At 40.5% G+C, this 23338-nt stretch overlaps 1 protein-coding gene across 1 annotated transcript in view; it reads left to right on the top strand.

Annotated features, from left to right (window-relative positions):
- Positions 1-23338, top strand: part of mdga2a (MAM domain containing glycosylphosphatidylinositol anchor 2a) — a 916773-nt gene that overhangs the window by 307836 nt on the left and 585599 nt on the right. The window contains exon 3 of the mRNA XM_059959455.1: positions 9621-9795. Coding sequence (XP_059815438.1) covers positions 9621-9795 — 175 coding nt within the window. The remainder of the gene's footprint in view (positions 1-9620; positions 9796-23338) is intronic.

Below are 23338 nucleotides of genomic sequence, written 5' to 3'. Positions count from 1 at the left end.
AGTAGTGGAAAGAACAAATTGGGATTTGGATTTTTGTCTTGAGCCAAATTACATAGCTCCCAAGTTACTACGGGAGGTAGAAAATACATGCCAAAAGGGTAATGTTACAATAGTCTCGGTAGATTGGGAAAATCAGGTTGGTGCTGCATCCCAAGAGGGGGGAGTTTATAGAATGCCTATGCAATGGCTTTTTAGAGCAACTCATGGTTGAGCCCACTAGGGAAATCAGCTACTCTGGATTTGATGTGATGAACCGGAATTAGAGAGCTTAAGGTAAAGGAACCCTGAGGGAATATTAATGATCATAATATGATAGAATTCACCCTGCAACTTGAGAAGGATAAGCTAAAGTCAGATGTATCAGTATCACAGTGAAGTAAAGGGAATTATAGAGGCATGAGCAAGCAGCTGGCCAAAATTGATTGCAAAAGAACACTGGCAGGGATGATGGCAGAGCAGCAATGGCTGGAATTTCCGGAAGCAATTCAAAGGTGGAGGATATATATTGTACATCCCAAAGAGGAAGAAGTATTCTAAATGCAAGATAACACAGCCGTGGCTCACAAGACAAGTCAAAGTCAGTGAGAGGGCGTATAATGCAGCAAAGATTAGTGGGATATGGAAACTTCTTAAAACTAACAGAAAGTACCTAAAAATATTAAAAAGGAAAAGATGAAATACAAAGGTAAGCTAATCAATAGTATTAAAGCGGTTGCCAAAAATTTCTTCAGATACATGAAGTGTAAAAGAGAGGTGAGAGTGGATATTGGACACTGAAAAATGATGCATGAGATGAGGAAATGGTGAATGAATTAATAAATATTCTGCATCAGTCCTCACTGTGGAAGACATAAGCAGTATGCCGGAAGTTCAAGAGTGTCAGGAGGCAGAAGTGTGTGAAGTTGCAGTTATTAGGGAGAAAGTTCTTGAGCAACTAAAAGAACTAAATGTAAATAAGACACCTGGACCAGATGGTGTACACTGCAAAGTTCTGAAGGAGATGTCTGAAGAGATTCTGAAGGCATTAGTAATGATATTTCAAGAATCAATTGATTCTGGCATGGTTCTGGAGGGTTAAAAAATTGGAAATATCACTCCACCCTTCAACAGAAGAGAAAGGCAGAAGAAAGGAAAATATCTGTCAGTCTGACCTCAGTAGTTGGGAATATTTCAGAGACAATTTTTAAGTATGTAGTCTTGGGATTCTTGGCGGCACATGATAAAATAGGTCATAGTCAGCATGGTTTCCACAAGGGAAAATTGTGCCTGACAAATCTGTTTGAATTCTTTCAAGCAGGATAGGGCAAAGAGAACCAACGGATGTTGTGTACTTGGAATTTCAGAAGGCCTTAGGCAAGGTGCCACACATGAGGCTGCTTAACAAATGAAGAGCCCATGGTATTACAGGAAAGATACTAACATGGATAAAGTAGTGGTTGATTGGCAAGGAGCAAGAAGTGGGAATAAAGGGAGCCTTTACTGGTTCGCTGCCAAGGACTCATGATGTTCCACAGGAATCTGTTTTGTAACCACTTCTTTTTTACGTTATATGTCAATTACTTGGGTGGTGGAATTGATAACTTTGTTACAAAGGTTGTGGACAGGTGGAGGGGCAGGTAGTTTTCAGGCTGTACAAGGGCTATAGAAAGACTTAGACAGATTAGGAGAATGAGCAAATAAGTGGCAGATGGAACACCGTGTTGGGAAGTGTATGATCATGCACTTTGGTAGAAGGAATAAAAGGGCAGACGATTTTCTAAATGGTGAGAAAATTCAAAATCAGAGGTGCAAAGGGACTTGAGAATCCTTGTGCAGGATTCTCTAAGGGGTACTTCGTAGGTTGAGTCTGTGGTGAGGAAGGCAATTGAAGTGTTAGCATTCCTTTCAAGAGCATATAAAAGCAAAGATGTAATGTGACTTTATAAAGTATTGGTGATGCCTCACTTGGAGTATTGTGAGCAGTTCTGGGCCTTTATTTTAGAAAGGTTGTGCTGACATTGGAGAGAGTTCAAAGGAGGTTCACGAGAATTATTCCTGGATTGAAAGGCTTGTTGTATGAAGAAAGTTTGATATTCCTGGGCCTGTACTCACTGGAATTCAGAAGAATGAGGGTGACCTCATTGAAATTTATTGAATGTTGAAAAGCCACGATAGAGTGGATATGAAGAAGATATTTCCTATGGTAGGAGATGTTTTTTAAGGTAGGAGAATCTAAGACCAGATGACCCAACCTCAGAATAAAGGGGTGTCCTTTTAGAATGGAGATGAGGAGGAGCTTCTTTAGTTAGAAAGTGGTGAATCTGTGGAATTCATTGCTGCAGGCATCCATGGAGGCAAAGTCGTTGGGTGTACTTTAGAGAGAGTTTGATAGACTCCTGATTAGTCAGGGCATGAAAGGATATGGGGAGAAGGCAGGTGGTTGGAACTAAGTGGGAAAATGGATCATCCATTGTGAAATGTAGAAGCAGACTCCATGGGCCAAATGTTCTAAATCTGCTCCTATATCTTATGGTCTTACAGGTTGTTATCTCTTCTTTTGTCTTCACTTGGGAGAATTAATGGAGTCTACTTCAACAATTTTTTTGAAATGAGAATTCCACACAATTACTACTATGAGAGTAAAGATACTTTTTCTTGTTTTCCCTTAAATTCTCCTAAATTTGCCTCTACCTGTTCCTTTTGATTGGGCAGCCAATTCAATCCACCCCTCATTCCGTCATGAAATCCCAGTTGGTCGCCACTTAATATAGTTCCAGTTTTCTCCATTACCTGGGTCATGTTGAGTGAATCTACAGTGCACTCTAGTAGTTGCTATTTCATCCATCAACAAATGGATTTAATTTACCAGTTTTGTAAACATTTCCGAGCACATTGGATTAGATGAGCCTACGGCAGCTAACTTTTGCAAGTTCTGGAGCTGTGGGAGAAACTTAAATCTTGAATAATTTTGATAGAAATCAAAACAAGATAATATGGAAGTTCAGTCAAAATATTGATTTGGTTTATCTGGAGCTTACAAAACACTGGTAACACTTGGAATGTTTTCAATTAGCTTTGAAGTTTGCACTAGATTCAGAGATATATTGGGACTTTGTTTCCCCCATTTTCTGAATTAACAATTTAGCCTTGTCACAAAAAGAAAAAAGCTATAATCAACATATTTCTAGAATGACTTCTGAAGCTGATAGAACTTGAACACTCTCTTTCTTCAAAGAAAAATCTTGTCAAGAAAATTCCGACATCTTCTGACCGGAATGATGTATTCTGAGTCATGTGGTCCTTTTGTAATTCTGACTGCAGCCCATTTGCTTTACTCTGTTTACTGTGCTATGCTCCATTCTATGTTCCAAGATGAAAGATTTCACAAATAAACACTGATGCAGGCCTGACATCTGTGCTTTGTGCAAGACAACAGTCTTCCCCTGCCTACTTAAGTTCCAACAGGCCAGTAAATAATTATTGCTGGTTGTATTGAAGTTATGACCAGGAAACCTTTAGTAAATGACCAAAAACATAACCTTATTTTGTGGGTGAATTATCTTTAACTGAGTTTGAGAGACCGCGGTAACCTTGATGCAGCTAGTGAATAGCTCATTGCTGCTCTGCTGAATCATACATATGCCCAAAGCTGTCCTGGGTTCAAACTGCTGACAGCCAGCTAAAACATGACTTTTGTTGGCTGACCATGTCATCCCTCCTGAACACAGCCCTTGCGAATGGTCCCAGTACTAACCTCTGCTGATAATTTATCTTTTCCCCTTCCTGACTGTCACTGACTGGCCTTCTCCTGTCTGGAAATCTGTCTCAACTGTTTTATACTTTTAGAACCACTACTTTTAGCCCACCTACTTTGTGCGGAACTATTATTATGCCTAGAACCATTGACCTGCACTCCGAACTTCTCCCTCCATGGCCCTCCCATTTATGTACTTATTCAAACTCCTCTTATGTTTTGTAATCAAACCCACATGCACCACTTTCGCTGGCAGCTCATTCCACACTCTGACCATCCTCTGAGTGAAGAGGTTCTCCCTCATGTTCCCTTTAAACATTTCATCTTTCACTCTTAACCTATGACCTCTTGTTCTAGTCTCACCAAACCTTAATGGAAAAAAAACCTCTGTGCATTTACTCTACAATTTTGAACACCTCTAACAAACCTCCCCACATTCTCCAACACTCCAGAGAATAAAGTCTTAGCCAGTTCAATCTTTCCCTAAAAGTCAGGTCCTCAATGTTATAATTATATAACGTATTTATAACATCCCAGTCATAATTTCTGAAATTCTTAACAGATGGTCAAATAAACTTCTCAGCAGTGTTACACTTTTTACTTCAATACATTTTCAAATAAAAGAAGTTGCAATAAAATTATACATTCACAGTCATTGCACATGGGGTAACCAAAACTTGTCAGCTCCTGCTTTCTCTTCATACACTCAATTACTTTGTTTATTGGTACAACTGGAAGTATTCTTTCTGATGCTTTTCACCATTTATATCTGACTCGGCAGCTGTATTAAGAAGTGTACAGAAACACGAGTCTAGAACAACCACCAATCAGCTGGAAGAGCTCAGTGACTTGAACAGCATCTGTGGGAAGTGACCGTTTTTGAGTCTGATGGCGTGGATGCTACGTAGCCTCCTCCCTGATACGAGTGGTCCATGAGCACAGTGGCAGGGATCCTTTAAGATGTTACTGATTCTTTTCTGGCACCTTTCTGTATATACACCCTTGATGGTGGGTAGGCTGGTACCGGTGATGCGTTGGGCATCTTCAACTACCTGTTGTAAAGTCTTGCTGCGGTGCTGTTTCCATGCCACGCAGTGATGGAACGTTTTAGGGATGCTCTCTTCTGCACCTCTGTATGTAGTCTGCCTCTGTTCAGCCTCCTCAAAAGTTAGAGGCACTGATGAGCTTTCCCGATTGTGTAGAATGTGTTTTAGGACCCTGAGAGTTTGTGCAAGATGTGCACTCCTAGGTGTTTGAAACTGTTCACAGTTTCCACTGCTGTGCTGCTGATGTAGAGGGGAGTTCTCCTGAAGTAAGTAACCATTGGCGACAATGAAGGAGAGGTCATTTGCCTGGCCAGGCCTTGAGATCTTCCATCTTCTCTCTGTAGGCTGTCTCATCATTATTGTTGATGAGCCCCACCACTGTTATGTCATTGGTGAATTTGACAATGCAATTACTCGGGTGACCAGCGCTCAGCCCTGAGGAATGATTATTTTGAGGATGATCGGGAGAGAGGAATGTTGTGCATCCTGACTATCTGAGGTCTATTGGTTAGGAAGCCCAACAGCCAATTGCACAGTGGTGTATTTAAACCAAGGAATAGGAGTTTGTTCACCAAAGTTCATTGGGCAATAGTGTTATAACTTCTACGCCAGTTTTGAAGCGGAAAATGACGTGGCAGCGAGGAAATCCACCCCTCCCCCACAAATGACCAGTTGCTGTGTCTCACTGTGGCCAATGTGAGAAGAACCCTGTGCAGTGTCAACCCATGGAAGGCTACTGGACCAGACAACATCCCTGGTAGAGTGCTCAGAGGATGTGCAGACCAGCTAGCAGATGTTATCACTGACATCATCAACATCTCCCTGAGCAGCACCACCGTTCTAATGTGCTTCAAGGCCGCCACCATCGTCCCCGTGCCGAAGAAGTCTTCAGTGTCCTGCCTAAATGACCACCGTCCCGTTGCACTTACATCCATCATCATGAAGTGTTTTAAGAGGCTCGTCATGAGGCATATCAAGACCCTGCTGCCCCCCTCACTGGACTCCCTGCAGTTTGCGTACCGTCCCAACTGCTCAACAGATGACGCCATTGCCACCACCCTCCACCTGGCCCTAACCCACCTGAACAAAAAAGACATGTACGTTCGAATGATGTTCATAGACTTCAGTTCAGCATTCAACACAATCATCCCTCAGAAACGGATTGGAAAGCTGAGCCTACTGGGCCTGAACACCTCCCTCTGCAACTGGATCCTAGACTTCCTGACCGGGAGACCTCAGTCAGTCTGGATCGGGAGCAGCATCTCCAACACCATCACACTGAGCACGGGGGCTCCCCAGGGCTGCGTGCTCAGTCCACTGCTGTTCACTCTGCTGACCCACGACTGTGCTGCAAAACACAGCTTGAACTATATCATCAAGTTTGCCGATGACACGATTGTGGTGGGTCTCATCAGCAAGAACGACGAGTCAGCTTACAGAGAGCAGGTGCAATGACTAACGGACTGGTGCAGAGCCAACAACCTGTCTCTGAATGTGAATAAAAAAAAAATTGATGTTAGTTGACTTCAGGAGGGCACGGAGTCACCACTCCCCACTGAACATTGATGGCTTCTCGGTAGAGGTAGTTAAGAGCACCAAATTTCTTGGTGTTCACCTGGTGGAGAATCTCACCTGATCCCTCAACACCAGCTCCATAGCAAAGAAAGCCCAGCAGCATCTCTACTTCCTGCGAAGGCTAAGGAAAATCCAACTCCCACCCCCCATCCTCATCACATTCTGCAGGGATTGTATTGAGAGCATCCTGAGCAGCTGCATCACTGCCTGGTTCAGAAATTGCACCATCTCGGATCGCAAGACCCTGCTGCGGATAGTGAGGTCAGCTGAGAAGATCATCGGGGTCTCTCTTCCCGCCATCACGGACATTTACACTAGACGCTGCATCCACAAAGCAAACAGCATTATTTAGGACCCCACGCACCCCTCATACGATCTCTTCTCCCTCCTGCCGTCTGGGAAAAGGCTGTGAAGCATTCGGGCTCTCATGACCAGACTATGTAACAGTTTCTTCCCCCAAGCTGTCAGACTCCTCAATACCCAAAGCCCGGACTGAAACCTTACTGCCCTATTGTCCTGTTTATTATTTATTGTAACGCCTGCACTGCTTTGCACACTTTATGCGGTCCTGAGTATGTCTGTAGTCTAGTGTAGTTGTTTTTTTTTCTCTCTGTGTTGTGTTTTACGTAGTCCAGTCTAGTTTTTGTGCTGTGTCATGTAATACCATGGTCCAGAAAACCGTTGTCTCATTTCCACTATGCACTGTACATAGCAGTTATGGTCGATATGACAATAAAAGTGACTTGACTTGACTTGTTGAATGTCATACTGAAATCCAGAAGCAGCGTAATACAAATGCTGCAGCTTGTTATAAAAAGATTTAAACCAGAGAATGGAAGTGTAACTATCTAAGTATACCATTGTGTTCTGTGATCACTAATTCTCCTTGTGGTTTTCATTGGTCTAAGTCATAAAATGTTGCAAATTGTTTTCAGTTTGACAGAACTTAATGTGATGATGGTATCTAAACCCATCCTGTTAACAGGAATTGTACAATTGCTGGAAGAATGAAAAACAGAAAATGGCAGAAACACTCAGCAGGTTAGGCAGCATCTGTGAAGGGAGATACAGATGCCATTCTTCCTTTTTTTGAGCCACGGATGCCACTATTAAACTTTTATTTTAACTACTGAATATTGAAAGAACAAGATAGAGTGGACATACAGAGGGCGTTTCCAATAGTGGGGGAGTCTAGGACCAGAAGTCCAGAAATGAGGAAATTCCTTTGCCAGGGGGTGGTGAATTTGTGGAATTCATTGCCACAGATGGCTATGAAGGACAGGTCATTGGATATATTTAAAGATGAGGTTGATAACTAATTAGTAAGGGCATCAAATGTTTTGGGGAGAAGGCAGGAGAATGGGGCTAAGAGGGAAAACAAATTAGTCATGGTGGAATGACTGAATAGCCTACTTCTACTTCTATTGCTTGTTTATGGTCTTATGATCATATTATATCTGTTGAACTTCCCTATTTTCCTGTTTGCACGTGAAACCGTTCTTTTTTAGTAGACATCTTTGGAGAGAATATAGGGAATTCCGTGATAGAATGCAGACCACAAAGACAAGTGACACATTTTGACTTGGAGAGGGTATTAACGATAAGTTGATTACAGCTTTAACTACATGGAGACAATAAGTAGAAGAGAGACACATGAGGGAGGAAAACTTAAAAAAAACACACTAATTAGTGAGTTATTCCACACAGCAGCTGATTGTGGGCCAAAATAAAGAATACTGTAAGCCCTCAGCAGGTAAGGCAGCACCTGTGGAGAGAGTCTAATGGGATTGACTATGATTTTGTGAGGGGAGCGTGGTGGGTTGATATTTCAGTAATGACTTTTCCATGGGGGAAGGCTCACAACCCAAAGTGTTATTATTAGTCATCTCTCACAGATCCAGCTTAGCTTGCTGAGAGTTTCTAGCTGTATTGCTTTCTTCTCAGTTCTGTTGTTTTCTTGGTGTCTGATGTGTTTCTTTTTGCTTTTCAGTCCTTGGATGATTATGATGTAAATCAGTTTTCCACTCTGCAAAGATTGTACCTGAACTACCAGACTTTCCATCATCCCCCTTTGTTCCACATATCTGGCGGCTACTACTGCTTTGTATCTCACAGTCCCTCAGCTTCTTCTGCTTTCCTCAGACCTCCCTGTAAACACCTTTCCAGGACTAATTAACTGTCCATTCCATGCCGTCACCTTTTCTTAGTCAACAATGAACTGTGCAACCCAGTTTCTTTGGTCTTGACCTTATTACAGGCATTCCTTTTTTTTTCTCCACATCCCTCAACTCTGCAACTTTAAACAGGCTTCTTTTTCTAAATTTTCCTGTCCAGAATGAATGTCTCAGTCCTGAAATGTTACCTTTGCTTCTCTTTCCAGAGAGGCTGCCTGACCTCCTGGATATTTTTCGTATGTTCTGCTCTTGTTGCATTAACAAGAATCTTGAACTTCGAACTTTGGATCTATCTTGTTTTTGTCAGCATGTTCCTTAGTACCTTTTATAGAAATATACAGCACAGAAGTAGGCCCTTCAGTCCATCTAGTTTGTGCTGAACAATTTGAATTGCCTACTCCCATCAACCTGCACCAGGAATATAGCCCTCCAAACCCCTACAATCCATGTACCTATCCAAACTTCAACTAAATGTTAAAATCAAGCTTGCATGCACCACTTGTGCTGGCAGCTTGTTCCACGCTCTCATGATGCTCTGAGTGAAGAAGTTTCCACTCATGTTCCCCTTAAACTTTTCACCTTTCACTCTTAATCCACAGCCTCTAGTTGTAGTCCCATCCAACCTCAGTGGAAAAAACTTGCTTGCATTTACCCTATAAATACCCCTCATAATTTTGTATGCTTCTATCAAGTCTCCCCTCAATCTTCTACTCTCCAAGGAATAAAGTCCTAACCCATTCAATCTTTCCTTCTAACTTGGGTCTTCCAATCCCAGCAACATCCTTGTAAATTTTCTCCATACTCTTTGAACCTCACTTAGATCTTTCCTGTAAGTAGGTGACCAAAGCAGTGCATGATACTCCAAATAAGGCATTACCATCTTACAGAACTTAAACATAACATCCCATCTCTTGTACTCAATAGTTTGATTTATGTTGACCTAAAATGCTTTGCACCAAATTTAGATTTCCTGCTGATGTATTACAAAAGTGACGCATTGTAAATAATTGTGCTTGTTGAATGAAGGTGCTTTTTCTGTGGCTCAGCCTTCTGTATCAAGTGTAATAACCATTTCTAATGATGCTTGCTTAGATCAGATGGACCAAAACAGCAGGAAGTGCCTCTGACCGGTTCCATGATAACAGTGTTTTCAACGAGACCCTGCGGATCACCAGAATACAGCGCCACCAGGGAGGCCGCTACTACTGCAAGGCCGACAATGGCTTGAGCACCCCTGCAATCAAGTCCATCCGAGTAGATGTATACTGTAAGTATCAACCAGGCGCATTGATCATTTTCACCCACTGTGTTCAGAACTACATCGATCCAATCCCAGTCAAGTTCATGATTGTGTGGAGGATTGGTACTTGTCTTTTTTGCTTTTATTGTGAAAAGAAAGAGGCTGTGAGACTGAAATAAGTGGCAGAAGAGAAATCTGGAATTGATTATTCACAGATTACCTTTTCTGTATCATGTTTGGAGATATGCCGTGGAGCTGAGGGCCTCCTAGGACACAAGTGGCACATTGTAAATGGGACAGTAGCTAGTGTTGTAATGGTGTGCACACCAAGGGATTGAAATGGGATCTTCATCTGTGAGAGTCATTATTGCTAAAGTCACAGTTGCACACAAACTAGTTTGGATTTAGATTTTCATTTTTGAATGTGTAAACGCAAAGATAAAAAGAAAGGTACAGTTGCTGAAAATAATTCTGGTGCAGAGTGTATAACTAAAATATAAACATCATGAGCTTATCTCTCCACATTACACATTGGCACTGACCTTCAGTCTTTCTAATTCTGAATATCTCTGTTTCTTAATTAAAACAAAGCTGGCCTCAGTTTAATGCATTGAAATTATCAAAATGGTATAGTTGTTTTAAAGGATTTAAAACCTTACAAATAAGATTAAAGGTCAGATCTTATCAGCAGCCATATTTCTAAAGGAGACTGACACACCAAGTGCTGTGGTTTCTGAACAGAAAACTTGTGCCACAGAAAATGAGACATTATCAATTGCTGAAGCAGCTTAGTGCATCAATTGGAATGTCTGTGTCTGCATACACAGGCATTTGTAAAACATACAGTCAGTGGCCACTTTTTTAGGTACAGCAAGTATCTAATAAAGTGGCCAATGAGTGTATCTTTCTTTAAATGAGATCAAAATTGCAAGTGATAGTGCACACTAAAGCCTTGTATATTTGCAGCAAGACTCTGTGCTCCTGTTCACCATCTCCATTGCAAATGGTCAAGATTTCATTTGCCTTCCTAATTACTTTCTGTAATTGCAAGTTGATTTTCTTTATTTAAAGTAAATACAATAAAGTTTTAAAGTAAATGTTTACTTTAATGTAGTTTTAAGTATTGAAGGTACAATATGTTGCATCCTGTTTTTTGAAATCTATGGGAATGACAATCTAAGCCATTGTCCACGGTGAGCCAAGACCTGATGTTGGAGTTATTTAATGCATTCATGTGGAATGCACTATTGTTTTGCCTATAATCTTGCTCAGTGTGTTAATTCAGTATTTAATGTCCCTGTTAAAGTAGCAGATATGGTAGTTGATATAAGTAGTTGCTATCTAGAACTATTTTTACTAATTTTACTAATGACTCCAGTTGCACTCAATGACAATTTTAAATTAATGGACCTCCTTGTTGGCCCTTCACTTTCTCCATCTACTTGAATCAAAATATTTGATATTATTTAAATAGTGATTGAGAGCACACTGATATCTCTATTTGTGGCCAGGTCAGTACTTATTACAGAAATTATTCCTCCATTCTTGCACTCTATCCTTCAGTTTGTACAGCCCAGTTTGATTTGTTTTTTGTTTAACTTCCTCTTATTGAATATGAAATTGATAAAATTGTATTCCTAGTTTTTCCACCCACACATATCTCCAGAACATTATAATGATGGCTGAGCAATGGTTTCCTGAAGGCTTTGGGTTTTTGCCTGCTTTGGAAACATCAATAAATTCTGAGAAGGAGTTTCATGTTCTCAAAGTGCAAGGCATCCATATGTCGAGAGCAAACAGCATGAATTTATTTCTAATCATTCTGTAGTGCAAGTAAAGAAGCATTCACATTCAGCTTCAATCGATCTATCAAATTTCTTTAATTTCCTTTTAAGGCACACATCTTTAATTTTTCTGATATCTCTGATTTAATTTTAAACTTATTCCATTGTGATATTTCTCACTTGGAAATAAGTCTTCAACCATGATCTGCTGACTATGTTTAACCTGTCTATTTCTTAATGCTGACTGATTTTGCCATGAGGATACCATGGACGGGGAGACAGAGCTCCCCTTGAGGAGGCAACTGGATACTGTGGGTATTTACCAAGGAGACATCAGTAGCACAATGGGAAAAGATTAAGGAAATTGAACTTTGGGTAGATTTTTTAACAAGCTAGTACAAGCTCAATGTACTGAATCCACCATGGTTTGTTAATTGTGAATTTAAAATTAGCAGGTTGCATTTAATGCTTTTTACTCTAACGTAATGGGAAGGAACAGCAGGTCAATAATATGACCACCATTCATCTATAATCAGTAGAGTTGTATTTTTACCCCAAAGGCGTAAACAAGTTTGACCTTGTGGCCAAACTGTTGATTGGCTTTTCTCTGCCTTCTATCAGGGAAAAGTGATTTAACTATGTTTATTCTGAAAACACCACTCCTCTTAAGTAACTACTTTTCATCAAGAGTGCTGTTTGAACCTCTGGTGACTACAGGATGTTCACTCGTCTCCAAAATAATTGTTTCTTGACTATGAAAGCTCATTTGTAGCTACTTGGCAATTAGTTTTTAATCCATCTGTGTCCCAGAATTGAACTCTGGTGGTGCTGGCTGGCCTCAACGTGAATGTGGAGATTAATTTGTAAAGCTTATTATTCACCAGACTTGAAATGTATTTTGTAATTTTGCTGCATTTCTTTTTTTCATTGAGATGTGCATTACGTATGATTATTTAGCAAATGATGTTTGCTGTTCTTGTATATGAGTAATTTGTTTTTAATTCCAATGTTTTCTCTTATTGAAAAATGAGGATCTAGCAATTTTAGTATCTGCACTTAATTAATTTGACATGTCGGAATCATGCCCACGGTAGATAAGAAGTAATTGTCAAGTAAGTGTGGTGATGAAGGGTTCTCAGGATACTTTTGGATCGAGAGAGGAGCAGCAGTGGGTAGAGTGGTCCAACCTTTATACCCGTGGCACAGGAGACAGACTGTTCATGGGCCCCTAAAGGAAAGCAGAAAGCTTTCACCAGCTTTTTATCTTTGGAAAGACACATGTTACATAAGGAAAGGTTCCTCACTCTGGTGCACTTCCAACTGCAGTTAGAACTCAACAAACCCATCAGAAACTGGTTTCACAAAATTATTGTCAAATGCACAAGTACATCTATGTAGAAATGCAAATGCAAAACTTACTTGCAGTAGCAATAACAGTCATATAGGATTAGAGATACAACATAAATACAATAAAAGTCATAGACAAAAACACATAATTAGAGACATATAACACTACAGAGCAGAAACAGGCCCTTTGGCCCCTCTAATCCATTTAAACTGCCTAGCCCATTGATCTGCACCTGGGGACCATAGTCCTCTATATTGCTCTCATCCATGTCTCTATCCAAACTTCTCTCAAATGTTGAAATTGAAATTACATCCACTACTTGCAGTGGCACCTAGTTCCATACTCTCACCATCCTCTGAAAGAAGTCTTCCATCATGTTCCCCTTAAACATTTCACCTTTCACCCTTAACCCATGACCTCAGTTGTAGTCTCACCCCAACCTCAGTGAAAAAAAGCCTGCTTGCTTCTACCGTATCAGAAAAGAAAAATGAAATCCATTGCAGTGTGAAGTGGTCGTCACATTGCTATACTGTGCATAATTAGAGTTGTGCAGTTTGCTTCTAGAACCGAACGGTGGAAGGGAGTAAGTTGTGCTTGAACCTGGTATCTGCTGGTGAATATGGTCAAACTGCCCTCCTTTATTATTTCAATGAAAGTCAGTTGGATCACTGTTCTCTCCCCGAGGATATTTAAAAATGACCGCCATTAACGGCAATGCAAAAAGTCAAATAAAATTTATTGAATTTAATTATTGTAAAAATCTGCTTTTGAGACCACTTGCCCAATTTGGCCATTATCTTTCAGGTGGAACATGCAGCTGATGAGTATATGTGGAAAACAAGTGAGTTATTATTTAACGTTAGTCACTCCACAGTGCACAGCAGGAGCTATTTCAATCAGACGCTGCTGTTCCTAAATGGACAAAACACGTGCATTTAAAATGGAAGAGAATAAATATTTAACAGAAACAAATAATTACAAATTAACATCCTGAAGCTGTGCTAGAAAGCTATGTAGAATTTTCCTTATAGCTTTTAACATAGAACAGCTGCCAGTGATGCATGAACCAAAATGGTAAAGAATTTTTAATCATTGCTGAGCTCTGTATCACTCTTATCATGTGTTCAAGGTCCATTGAAAGTATTTCAAGGATGAAGTACGAAGGAAAACTAGACAATAGTATAATAGAGGATACCAAAAAGAGTCCTCAAATATATAAAGAGTAAAAGAATCAGAATCAGGTTTATTATCACCGGCATGTGACTTGAAATTTGCTGACGTAGCAGCAGCAGTTCGATGCAATACATAATCTAGCAGAGAGAAAAAAAATAAGTAAAATCTAACATAATAAATATACAAGTAAATCAATTACATATATTGAATAGATTATTTTTAAAAATGTGCAAAAACAGAAATACTGTATTTAAAAAAAAAAGTGAGGTAGTGTCCAAAGCTTCAAAGTCCATTTAGAAATCCGATGGCAGAGGGGAAGAAGCTGTTCCTGAATCGCTGAGTGTGTGCCTTCAGGCTTCTGTACCTCCTACCTGATGGTAACAGTGAGAAAAGGGTGCTGGAGGTCCTCAATAATGGATGCTGCCTTTCTGAGACACCACTCCCTGAAGATGTCCTGGGTATTTTGTAGGCTAGTTCCCAAGATGGAGCTGACTAGATTTACAACTTTCTGCTGCTTTTTTTCAGTCCTGTGCAGTAGCCCCTCCATACAAGACAGTGATGCAGCCTGTCAGAATGCTCTCCACGGTACAATTTTAGAAGTTTTTGAGCATATTTGTTGACATGCCAAATCGCTTCAAACTCCTAATAAGGTATAGCCGCTGTCTTGCCTTCTTTATGACTACATCAATATTTTGGGAACAGGTTAGATCCTCAGAGATCTTGACACCCAGGAACTTGAAGCTGCTCACTCTTTCCACTTCTGACCCCTCTGTGAGAATTGGTATGTGTTCCTTCATCTTACCCTTCCTGAAGTCCACAATCAGCTCTTTCATCTTACTGATGTTGAGTGCCAGGTTGTTGCTGCGACACCACTCCACTAGTGGGCATATCTCACTCCTGTACGCCCTCTCACTGCCACCTGAGAATCCACCAACAGTAGTTATATCATCAGCAAATTTGTGGATTGTTACTTGAGCTATGCCTAGCCACACAGTCATGTGTATAGACAGAGTAGAACAGTGGGATAAGCACACACCCCTGAGGTGTGCCAGTGTTGATCGTCAGTGAGAAGGAGGTGTTGTCACCAATCTGCACAGTGTGGTCTTTTGGTTAGGAAGTTGAGGATCCAATTACAGAGGGAGGTACAGAGGCCCAGGTTCTGCAACTTCTCAATTAGGATTGTGGGAATGATGGTATTAAACGCTGAGCTATAGTTGATGAACAGCATCCTGACACAGGTGTTTGTGTTGTCTAAGTGCTCTAAAGTCATGTGAAGAGTCATTGAGATTGCATCTGCTATTGACCTATTGTGGCAATAGGCAAATTGCAATGGGTCTAGGTCCTTGCTAAGGCAGGAGTTCAGTAGAGTCATGACCAACCTCTCAAAGCATTTCATCGCTGTTCATGTGAGTGCTACCGGGTGATAGTCGTTATTCTGTAATTGTTCCGGAGGACTGGAAAATGCAAATGTAACTTCATTTTTTGAGGTGTGAGAGAGAAAGAAGGAAGGAGATTATAGGCCAGTTAGACTGACTTAAATGGTTGAGATGACATTGGAGTCCATTATTGAGGATGAGGATTCGTGGTATTTGGAGTCACATGATAAAATTGGCCAAAGTCAGTATGGTTTCCTGAAGGGAAATAATGCCCAACAAAGCTTTCAGGAAGTTACAAGCAGGACAGACAAGAGGGAGTCAGTTGATGATGTTATCTTGGATTTTCAGAAAGCCTTTGACAAGGTGCTGTACACAAAGTTGCTAAACTAGATAAGAGCTTATGGTATTACAAGAAAGATAATTACATCAATAGAAAACTGGCTGACTGGCAGGAGGGAAACAGTGGCAATAAAAGGGACTATTTCTGCTTGGCTGCTGATGACTATCGGTGTTCTGCACAGGTTGGTGTTGGAACAACCTTTCACCTTATATGTCAATAATTTTAATGACAGAATTGTGGCCAAGTTTGAGGATGATATGAAGTTAGGTGGAAGGACAGGTAGTGTTAAGGAAGCACGGTATCTAAGTCCGCAAATGGATTTAGACAGATTGGTAGAATGGGCAAAGAAATAGCAGATGGAATTTAGTGTAGAAGGAATAAACATTTAAACTATTTCATAAATGGGGAGATAATTGAAAAATCTGAGGATCAGAGGGACTTGGTAGTCCTTATGCAGGATTCTATAAAGGGTGATTTGCAGAATGATTCATGGTAAGGAAGGCAAATGCAATGTTAGTATTAATTTCCAGAGGGTTATAATATAAAAGCAAGGATGTAATGCTGAGGCTTTACAAGGCTTTGGTCAGCCCTCACTTGAAATATTGTGAACAGTTCTGGACCCCTTATCCAAGAAAAGATGTGCTCAGAGGAGATCGATGAAAATGATTTTGGGAATGAAAGGGTTAATATTTGAGGAGTATTTGATGGCTCTTTGCCTGTACCTGCTGGAGTTTAGAAGAATGAGTTGGGGTGGGGGGGAAGGTCTCACTGAATCCTATTGAACCTTGAAAGGCCTAGATAGAGTGGATGTGGAGAGGATATTTCCAATAATGTGGGGTGGGGGTGGGGGTTGGTCTAGGACCACAGGGCACCGCCTCAGAATAGAGGGACAACCACTTAGAAATGAAAGGAGGAGAAATGACTTTAGAGGGTAGTAAATCTCTGAAATTCATTGCCACAGATGGTTGCAGAGTTCAAATCATTTGGTATATTAAAAGTTAAGGTTGATAAATTCTCGATTATTCAGGGCATCAAATGTTATGGACAGGAGAATGGGGCTGAGAGGGATAATAAATCAGTCAAGATGATCTAATTCTTCTCCTATGTCTGGAACATATGGTAAGTGTGGTTCAGAGCTGTATGTCAGTGCCCCACCATGACATACTGAAGGAGTGCTGCATTTGAGGTTATGTGTTAAATTAGAATCTCAAGACTCTATTCAAATTAACAGCAGTGGAACTTGTCCCAATACCCTGACCAATACCCATTCCCTCATTGATATTAGGAAAACAGATTGCACAAGTTTTGCTTGTGGGATCTTGCTCTGTACCTACACCATAGCAAGTAATTGCTTTAATTAGTCTTATATGGACATAAAACTCTATTTGACATCCTGAGGTTGAAGATGGAACCATTGGCATCTTGTCAGTGGTGAATTTTTTTAATGATAAATAACTCAGTTGTAGACATATGGGGGAATAGAGATGTGTCCATTTCAGGAGATATTTTAAGTATACACCTGTTGGGCATAAATGTGTGCCCTTGACGTGTTCAATATAATGAGCATATAAATGTTTCTGGAGGCCTCTGTCCAGCACACACCTCTGATTCAGAGCAGAGCTCATTTAGAGGTGGGGCTCTACATTCAGTTTGATGTGGTTATTAATATCTGAGTGGTCAGTTTGCATGGTGCTGTACATTTTGGCACTACCGGAGCCCTATTCACTACACAATGAACAATTGTAACTATTTTGGTATCATTTTGGATTCTCCAGAAATTTGACCCTGCACAATTTTGCTTACCTCTCTGTCACACATCAAATGAGATAATTTCCAATAACCCTTCATGACATCTCTGATGAAAAATTCCAAGTATAATATCATTGATCTCATAACAATACCAATGAGGCTATTTGACCTATCAGATGCCTACCAGCTGCCAGAGAAACATGGGTTGCCTGACCTGTTGAGTGCTGTCAAAACTACTGTATTTTTTTAAATTAAGATTTTCAGTTTCTGCTATTTTTTTTGTCACTTTACTGTTCTGTAATGAGCCTTTTTGGTTACTTTTTGCAAACACACGTGGAGACACAATTCCTTTGCTCCACTTGAATCTATTAGACTTATTATTTGGAAGGGAATCCAAACTGTGTCTTTAAAGACCAAAAAGAGTGAAAGGTTAAAAGTTTAAGGAAAACTTAAATGCACGGAATCGTCTTCACTTACAGGGTTTTGAGAGTGTGGAACGAGATGCAAGCAGAAGTGGTGCATGTGAGCTCAAGTTCAACGTTTAAGTGAAGTTTGGACAGGTACATGGATGGTAGGGATATAGAGGGTTATGGTCCTAGTGCAGGTCAATGGGAATCGGCATTTTAAATGATTTTGGCACGTACTAGATGCACTGAAGGGCCTGTTATTGTGTTATACTTCTCTATGACTCTAAGATTCTTAAGGATAACTTCTCAACAGCCACCACTCTTCCATCCCCAAAACTGCGTTTGAATTCCATCTCGAGTTATGGAGTACTATAGCATAGAAACAGACCCTTTTTCCAGCTAGTCCATGCCTGCCTGATCCCATCCTCCTGTACCCGGATCTCAGCCCTCTATGCCTCCATCACCCATATACCTATACAAATGTTACAGCATTTGTTACACACTCGAGCCACCCTCTGAGTGAAGAACTTACCTTTCAAATTCCTTTAGGCTCAGCCAACTCCCCTCATTCTCCTACGCTCTAGGGAAAAAATATCCCAACCTGTTCCATGTCTCCCTGTAACTCAGGTGTGCTTTCTCCTCACAATGTATCTCTCTTTGTAACCTCCAGCTCCTGTTTTCAGAACTTATTTGTCTACAGATATTCTTGTGCCTTTGGCTGTTTGGGACTGATAGTTGGCAGCTGATCTCTGAGCTGCACAGTGGATTCACTCTCCCTTGTAGCCAATTTACATTGCCCGGAATAAAACATTTTCCAGCACCTCAGCTTTATTTTAAAGTCACAAGTTGTTTGGAAAGAGATTATACTTTAAGGCCGTGCTAATTTCAGAGCTAAAATATCCTTTGGGTGATTTTATTTTATTCCTTTCTAATTAACTGGCAGAAAATCTATAGCATTGCTTATCTTGAAGTGTGTTACCTGTAGACAATTAGTTTTGTTTCTAAGCTACCCAAGTAGTTAAAAGTACCTGGTTATTTTGGTATATTCTAGATTGAATGGGTAAAATAAAGGTCTGTATACATTTTATAAGTGTTTCTATCAATTCTATGCTATAGTGTGTTGGTAAATAGAACTCTTCACCTGACTATATGTACTCATTTTCTTGATCCCTTGGGACTCCGCTTTTGTACAGACTTAACTAAGGCCAGTGATTATTTTAATAAACTAAGCAATTCCCATATACTCTGGGTTGTGATCTTTAAGTAAGTAGAATAGTTACCGAGGGGCCTAATAATGCTTTGAAATGGACTTCATTCAATATCCGCACATGTCACTGTGTAAAGGTTTTAAGTAAACTCAAGGTCTGTGGGGAAAAAGGCTGAATGGTTTGTAGTAATGAAGGATCAGGTTTGTTGACTGGATGATCTTGTCACAGCAGTCCTCATGTTTACATGAGCAGGAAGCAGGAACAGCAATAACACTGATATTGTTGGTTCCTGTCCAAGCTACAGAAAGACTATAAACTGCCGATTAAGACAGTACACAAGTTCAGCTATAGGTCTTGCCAGGCAGTTATCTCTGAAACAGTGGTGGACTATTAAAAATGTTAAGCAAGAGTATAAATGTAGGTCTTCCTCCATGTCTTTCAAATAAATTCCACTATCACTGAGAAAGTAGTGAGCATTGGAACAAAGACTGTTTCTGGTCTGAACACTCTGATTCTTGATCACAGCTACACCCCTGAAGGAGGCATCGTTTTGCCCTCCAGTAGGGAAAATCTGAAACTTGGCAGAGCCCATCCTCCTCCAGGTTTTTTTTGGAGCCGGCTGGATTCCAACTCTGAGAGCCGGCCATATTACACAATATATGCTATTACAGAAAATGAAAGTGAAATTAAAAGAAACTAGTTATGTTTACTACATTTACAATTAAAAAAGGATTACTTTAAGCAATTAAATTAACATTTGCAAAATGCTGGAAGAATTCAGCACGTTAGGCGCCATCTATGGAGAGCATGCAAAAGCAATTACTAAGAAAGCACGGCACCGCCTCTACTTCCTTTGGTGTTTGCAGACATTTGGAGTGATAGCTAAAACATTGACTAACTTCCATAGATGAGTAGTGGAGAAGGTATATTGACTGGTTGCATCACAACCTGGTATGGAAGCGCCAATCCTTGAATGGAAAATCCTACAAAGAGTGATAGATTCAGCCTAGTCCATCACAGGAAAAAAGCCCTCCCAACTAGTGGGTGCATTTACATGTAATGTCACAGGAAAGCAGCATCCATTGTCAGTGACCCCCACCACCCAGGACATATTCTCCTCTCATTGCTGCCATTAGGACAAAGGTACAGGAGTCTCAGGACTTGCACCACCATGTTCTGGAAGAGTTATTACTCTTCAACCTGTTACGGTTATTATTCTATTGATTTATTGAGTATGCCCACAAGAAAATCAATCTCAGGTTTGTAAATGGTGACATATATGTACTTTAATAATAGATTTATTTTGAACTTTGAATAAAGAGTCGACATCTCAGGCCAAGACACTTCTTTAGGATTTGATATACCACAAATATCAAAGTTATAGATAGGACAATAAAGGGGTATTCCTTCACCCTTTCACAAATAGATCTCCTGATCAGAGGTGATTTTCTTTGCCAGAATGTATTTTCCCTTCACCCATTTTCTCTTGGCTACAAGTAATTATTGCAGACTTTGCTTTCAGTCTTGAGTGAAAACTGAATGGTTCCCTTAAGGAGGATTGTGCAAGTCTAACTAATTCGTGGGGAACTTTTTATGGACTGATCTGTGGTGAGCAGATTTAAGCAGAGGCTTTTGTTCATCAAACAGTGAATGAATGGGGAAGTTCTATTATAAAGTATCTTCAAGCAAGAGTTGGTGGCTATTTTTTTTAAAAAAAAGCTAAAACCAATGATAAAGGGAAATTCGAAACACTATTTGGAGATTTGAACCATTGCCAGATGAAATAATGAGATTATCTTGAGACCACTTTACTCCTAACATGAGTAAGAAGACACAGCCTGCAGCCTACATGATTGCTGGCCCCAGGACTGGAATTTGAAATGGAGTGGATTTGTTCCATCAGTTCAAATATTCCATTTCCTTTAGTTGGAACCTATTTAGAAATCCAAATAGCTAGTCGCATTTCAGACTTTTTTCCAGTCATGAATGCGAGGTTAAACATTATAAAATGCTTGGAGTTCTTTTCAGAAAAAATTACATAAGATCACAAGATATAGGAGTAGAATTAGGCCATTTGTCGAATTGAGACTGCTCCACCATTTCATCATGGTTGATCCAATTTTCCTCTGAGCTCCAGTTTCTTGCCTTCTCCCTCTATCACTTCATGCTCCGACCAATCAGTAATCTATCAATCTCTGCCTGAAATATACCCATGACTTGGCCTTCAGAGCTGCCTGTAGCAATGGATTCCCCAGATTTTCCACTCTCTGGCTAAAGAAATTCCTCCTCATCTCCCTTCTAGAAGGACTCCTCTCTATTCTGAAGCTGTGCCTTCTGGTTTTTGACTCTCCCACCATAGGAAACATCCTCCCTACATCTGCTCTATCCAGACCTTTCACCATTCGATAGGTTTCAATGAGGTCACCCATCTTTCTTATTAATTCTAGTGAATACTGGCCCAGAGCCATCAAACGCCGTTCATATGAAAAGCCATTCAATCCCGGAATTATTTTTGTGAACCTCCTTTGAACCCTCTCCAGTTTCAGTAGATCCTTTCCAATGTTGGAAAGTGTATGGTCATGCACTTTGGTGAAAGAAGTAAACTGGCAGTCTATTATTTAGATGGGGAGAGAATTCAAAATGCAGAGATGCAAAGAGACTTGGGAGTCCTTGTGCAGGATACCTTAAAGGTTAACTTCCAGGTTGAGTCGGTGGTGAAGAAGGCAAATCAATGTTGGCATTCATTTCTAGAGGTATAAAATATAAGAGCAGGGATGTGATGCTGAGGCTCTACAAGGCACTCGTGAGACCACACTTGGAGTATTGTGTGCAGTCTTGGGTTCCTTATTTTAGAAAGGGTATACTGACATTGGAGAGGGTTCAGAGAAGGTTCACTAGAATGATTCCAGGAATGAAAGGGTTACCATATGAGGGATGTCTGGCAACTCTTGGGCTGTATTCCCTGGAGTTCAGGAGAAGAAGGAGGATCTCATAGGAACATTCCAAATGTTAAAAGGCCTGAACAGATTAGATATGGCAAAGTTATTTCCCATGGTAGGGGAGTCTAGGACAAGAAGGCACAACTTCAGGATTGAAGGGCATGCATTTAAAATAAATATGCAGAGTGTTAAATCTGTGGAATTTGTTGCCATGAGCAGCTGTGGAGACCAAGTCATTGGGTGTATTTAAGGCAGAGATAGGTAGGTTCTTGATTAGCCAGGGCATCAAAGGGTATAGGGAGAAGGCAGGGGAGTGGGGATAACTGGATGAATTGGATCAACCCATGATTGAATGGCGGAGCAGACTCAATGAGCCGCATGGCCTACTTCTGCTCCCATATTTTATGTTCTTGTGGCCTTATCCTTTCTAAGATAAGGGGCCCAAGCTGCTCACTATGCTCCAACTGAGACCTCATCATCAGTACCTTGTAAAGTTTCAACATTACATCCTGGCTTTTAAATTCTAGTCTTCTTAAAATGAATGCAAACATTGCATTTGCCTTCCTCACCACACTCAGCCTGCAAATTAATCTTTAAGGAATTCTGCACGAGGACTCCCAAGTCCCTTTCTGCCTAATTTTTTTTGTGTTTTCTATCCATTTACAAAATAGTCAACCCTTTCATGTCTCCTAGCAAAGTGCATGATTGGATATTTTCTGACACTATAGTCCATCTGCCAGTTCTTGGCCCATTCTCCTAATCTGTCTAAGCCCTTCTGTAGACTCTCTACTTTCTCAAAACTACCAGCTCCTCCACTTACCTTAATATCACCCGCAAACCTTGCAACAAAGACATCAATTCCATCATCCAATTAATTGACATATAACATAAAAAAGAATCGGTCCCAACATAGACCCCTGCAGAGCACCACAAGCCACTAATGGCCAACCAGAAAAGGCTCCCTTTATTCCCACTCTTTGCCTCCTGACATTCAGCTACTGCTTTATCCATGCTAGAATCTTTTCTGTAATACCATGGACTCATAGCATGTTAAGCAGTCTTATGTGTGGCACCTTGTTGAAGGCCTTCTGAAAATCCAAGTACATAGCATTGTCCTTTGTCTATTCTGCTTGTTGTTTCTTCAAAGATGAAGGTTAACATGGATTTTGCATCCAAGCCATCTAGATACACAAGCCAGGGCACTACAATATGGAGAGCAAGTTGTTGCCTATGTAGCAAGCTCCCC

Source organism: Hypanus sabinus, chromosome 2, assembly GCF_030144855.1.
Source record: "Hypanus sabinus isolate sHypSab1 chromosome 2, sHypSab1.hap1, whole genome shotgun sequence".
In the NCBI taxonomy this organism is placed as follows: domain Eukaryota; kingdom Metazoa; phylum Chordata; class Chondrichthyes; order Myliobatiformes; family Dasyatidae; genus Hypanus; species Hypanus sabinus.
This window is presented reverse-complemented; position numbering and strand designations above follow the sequence as displayed.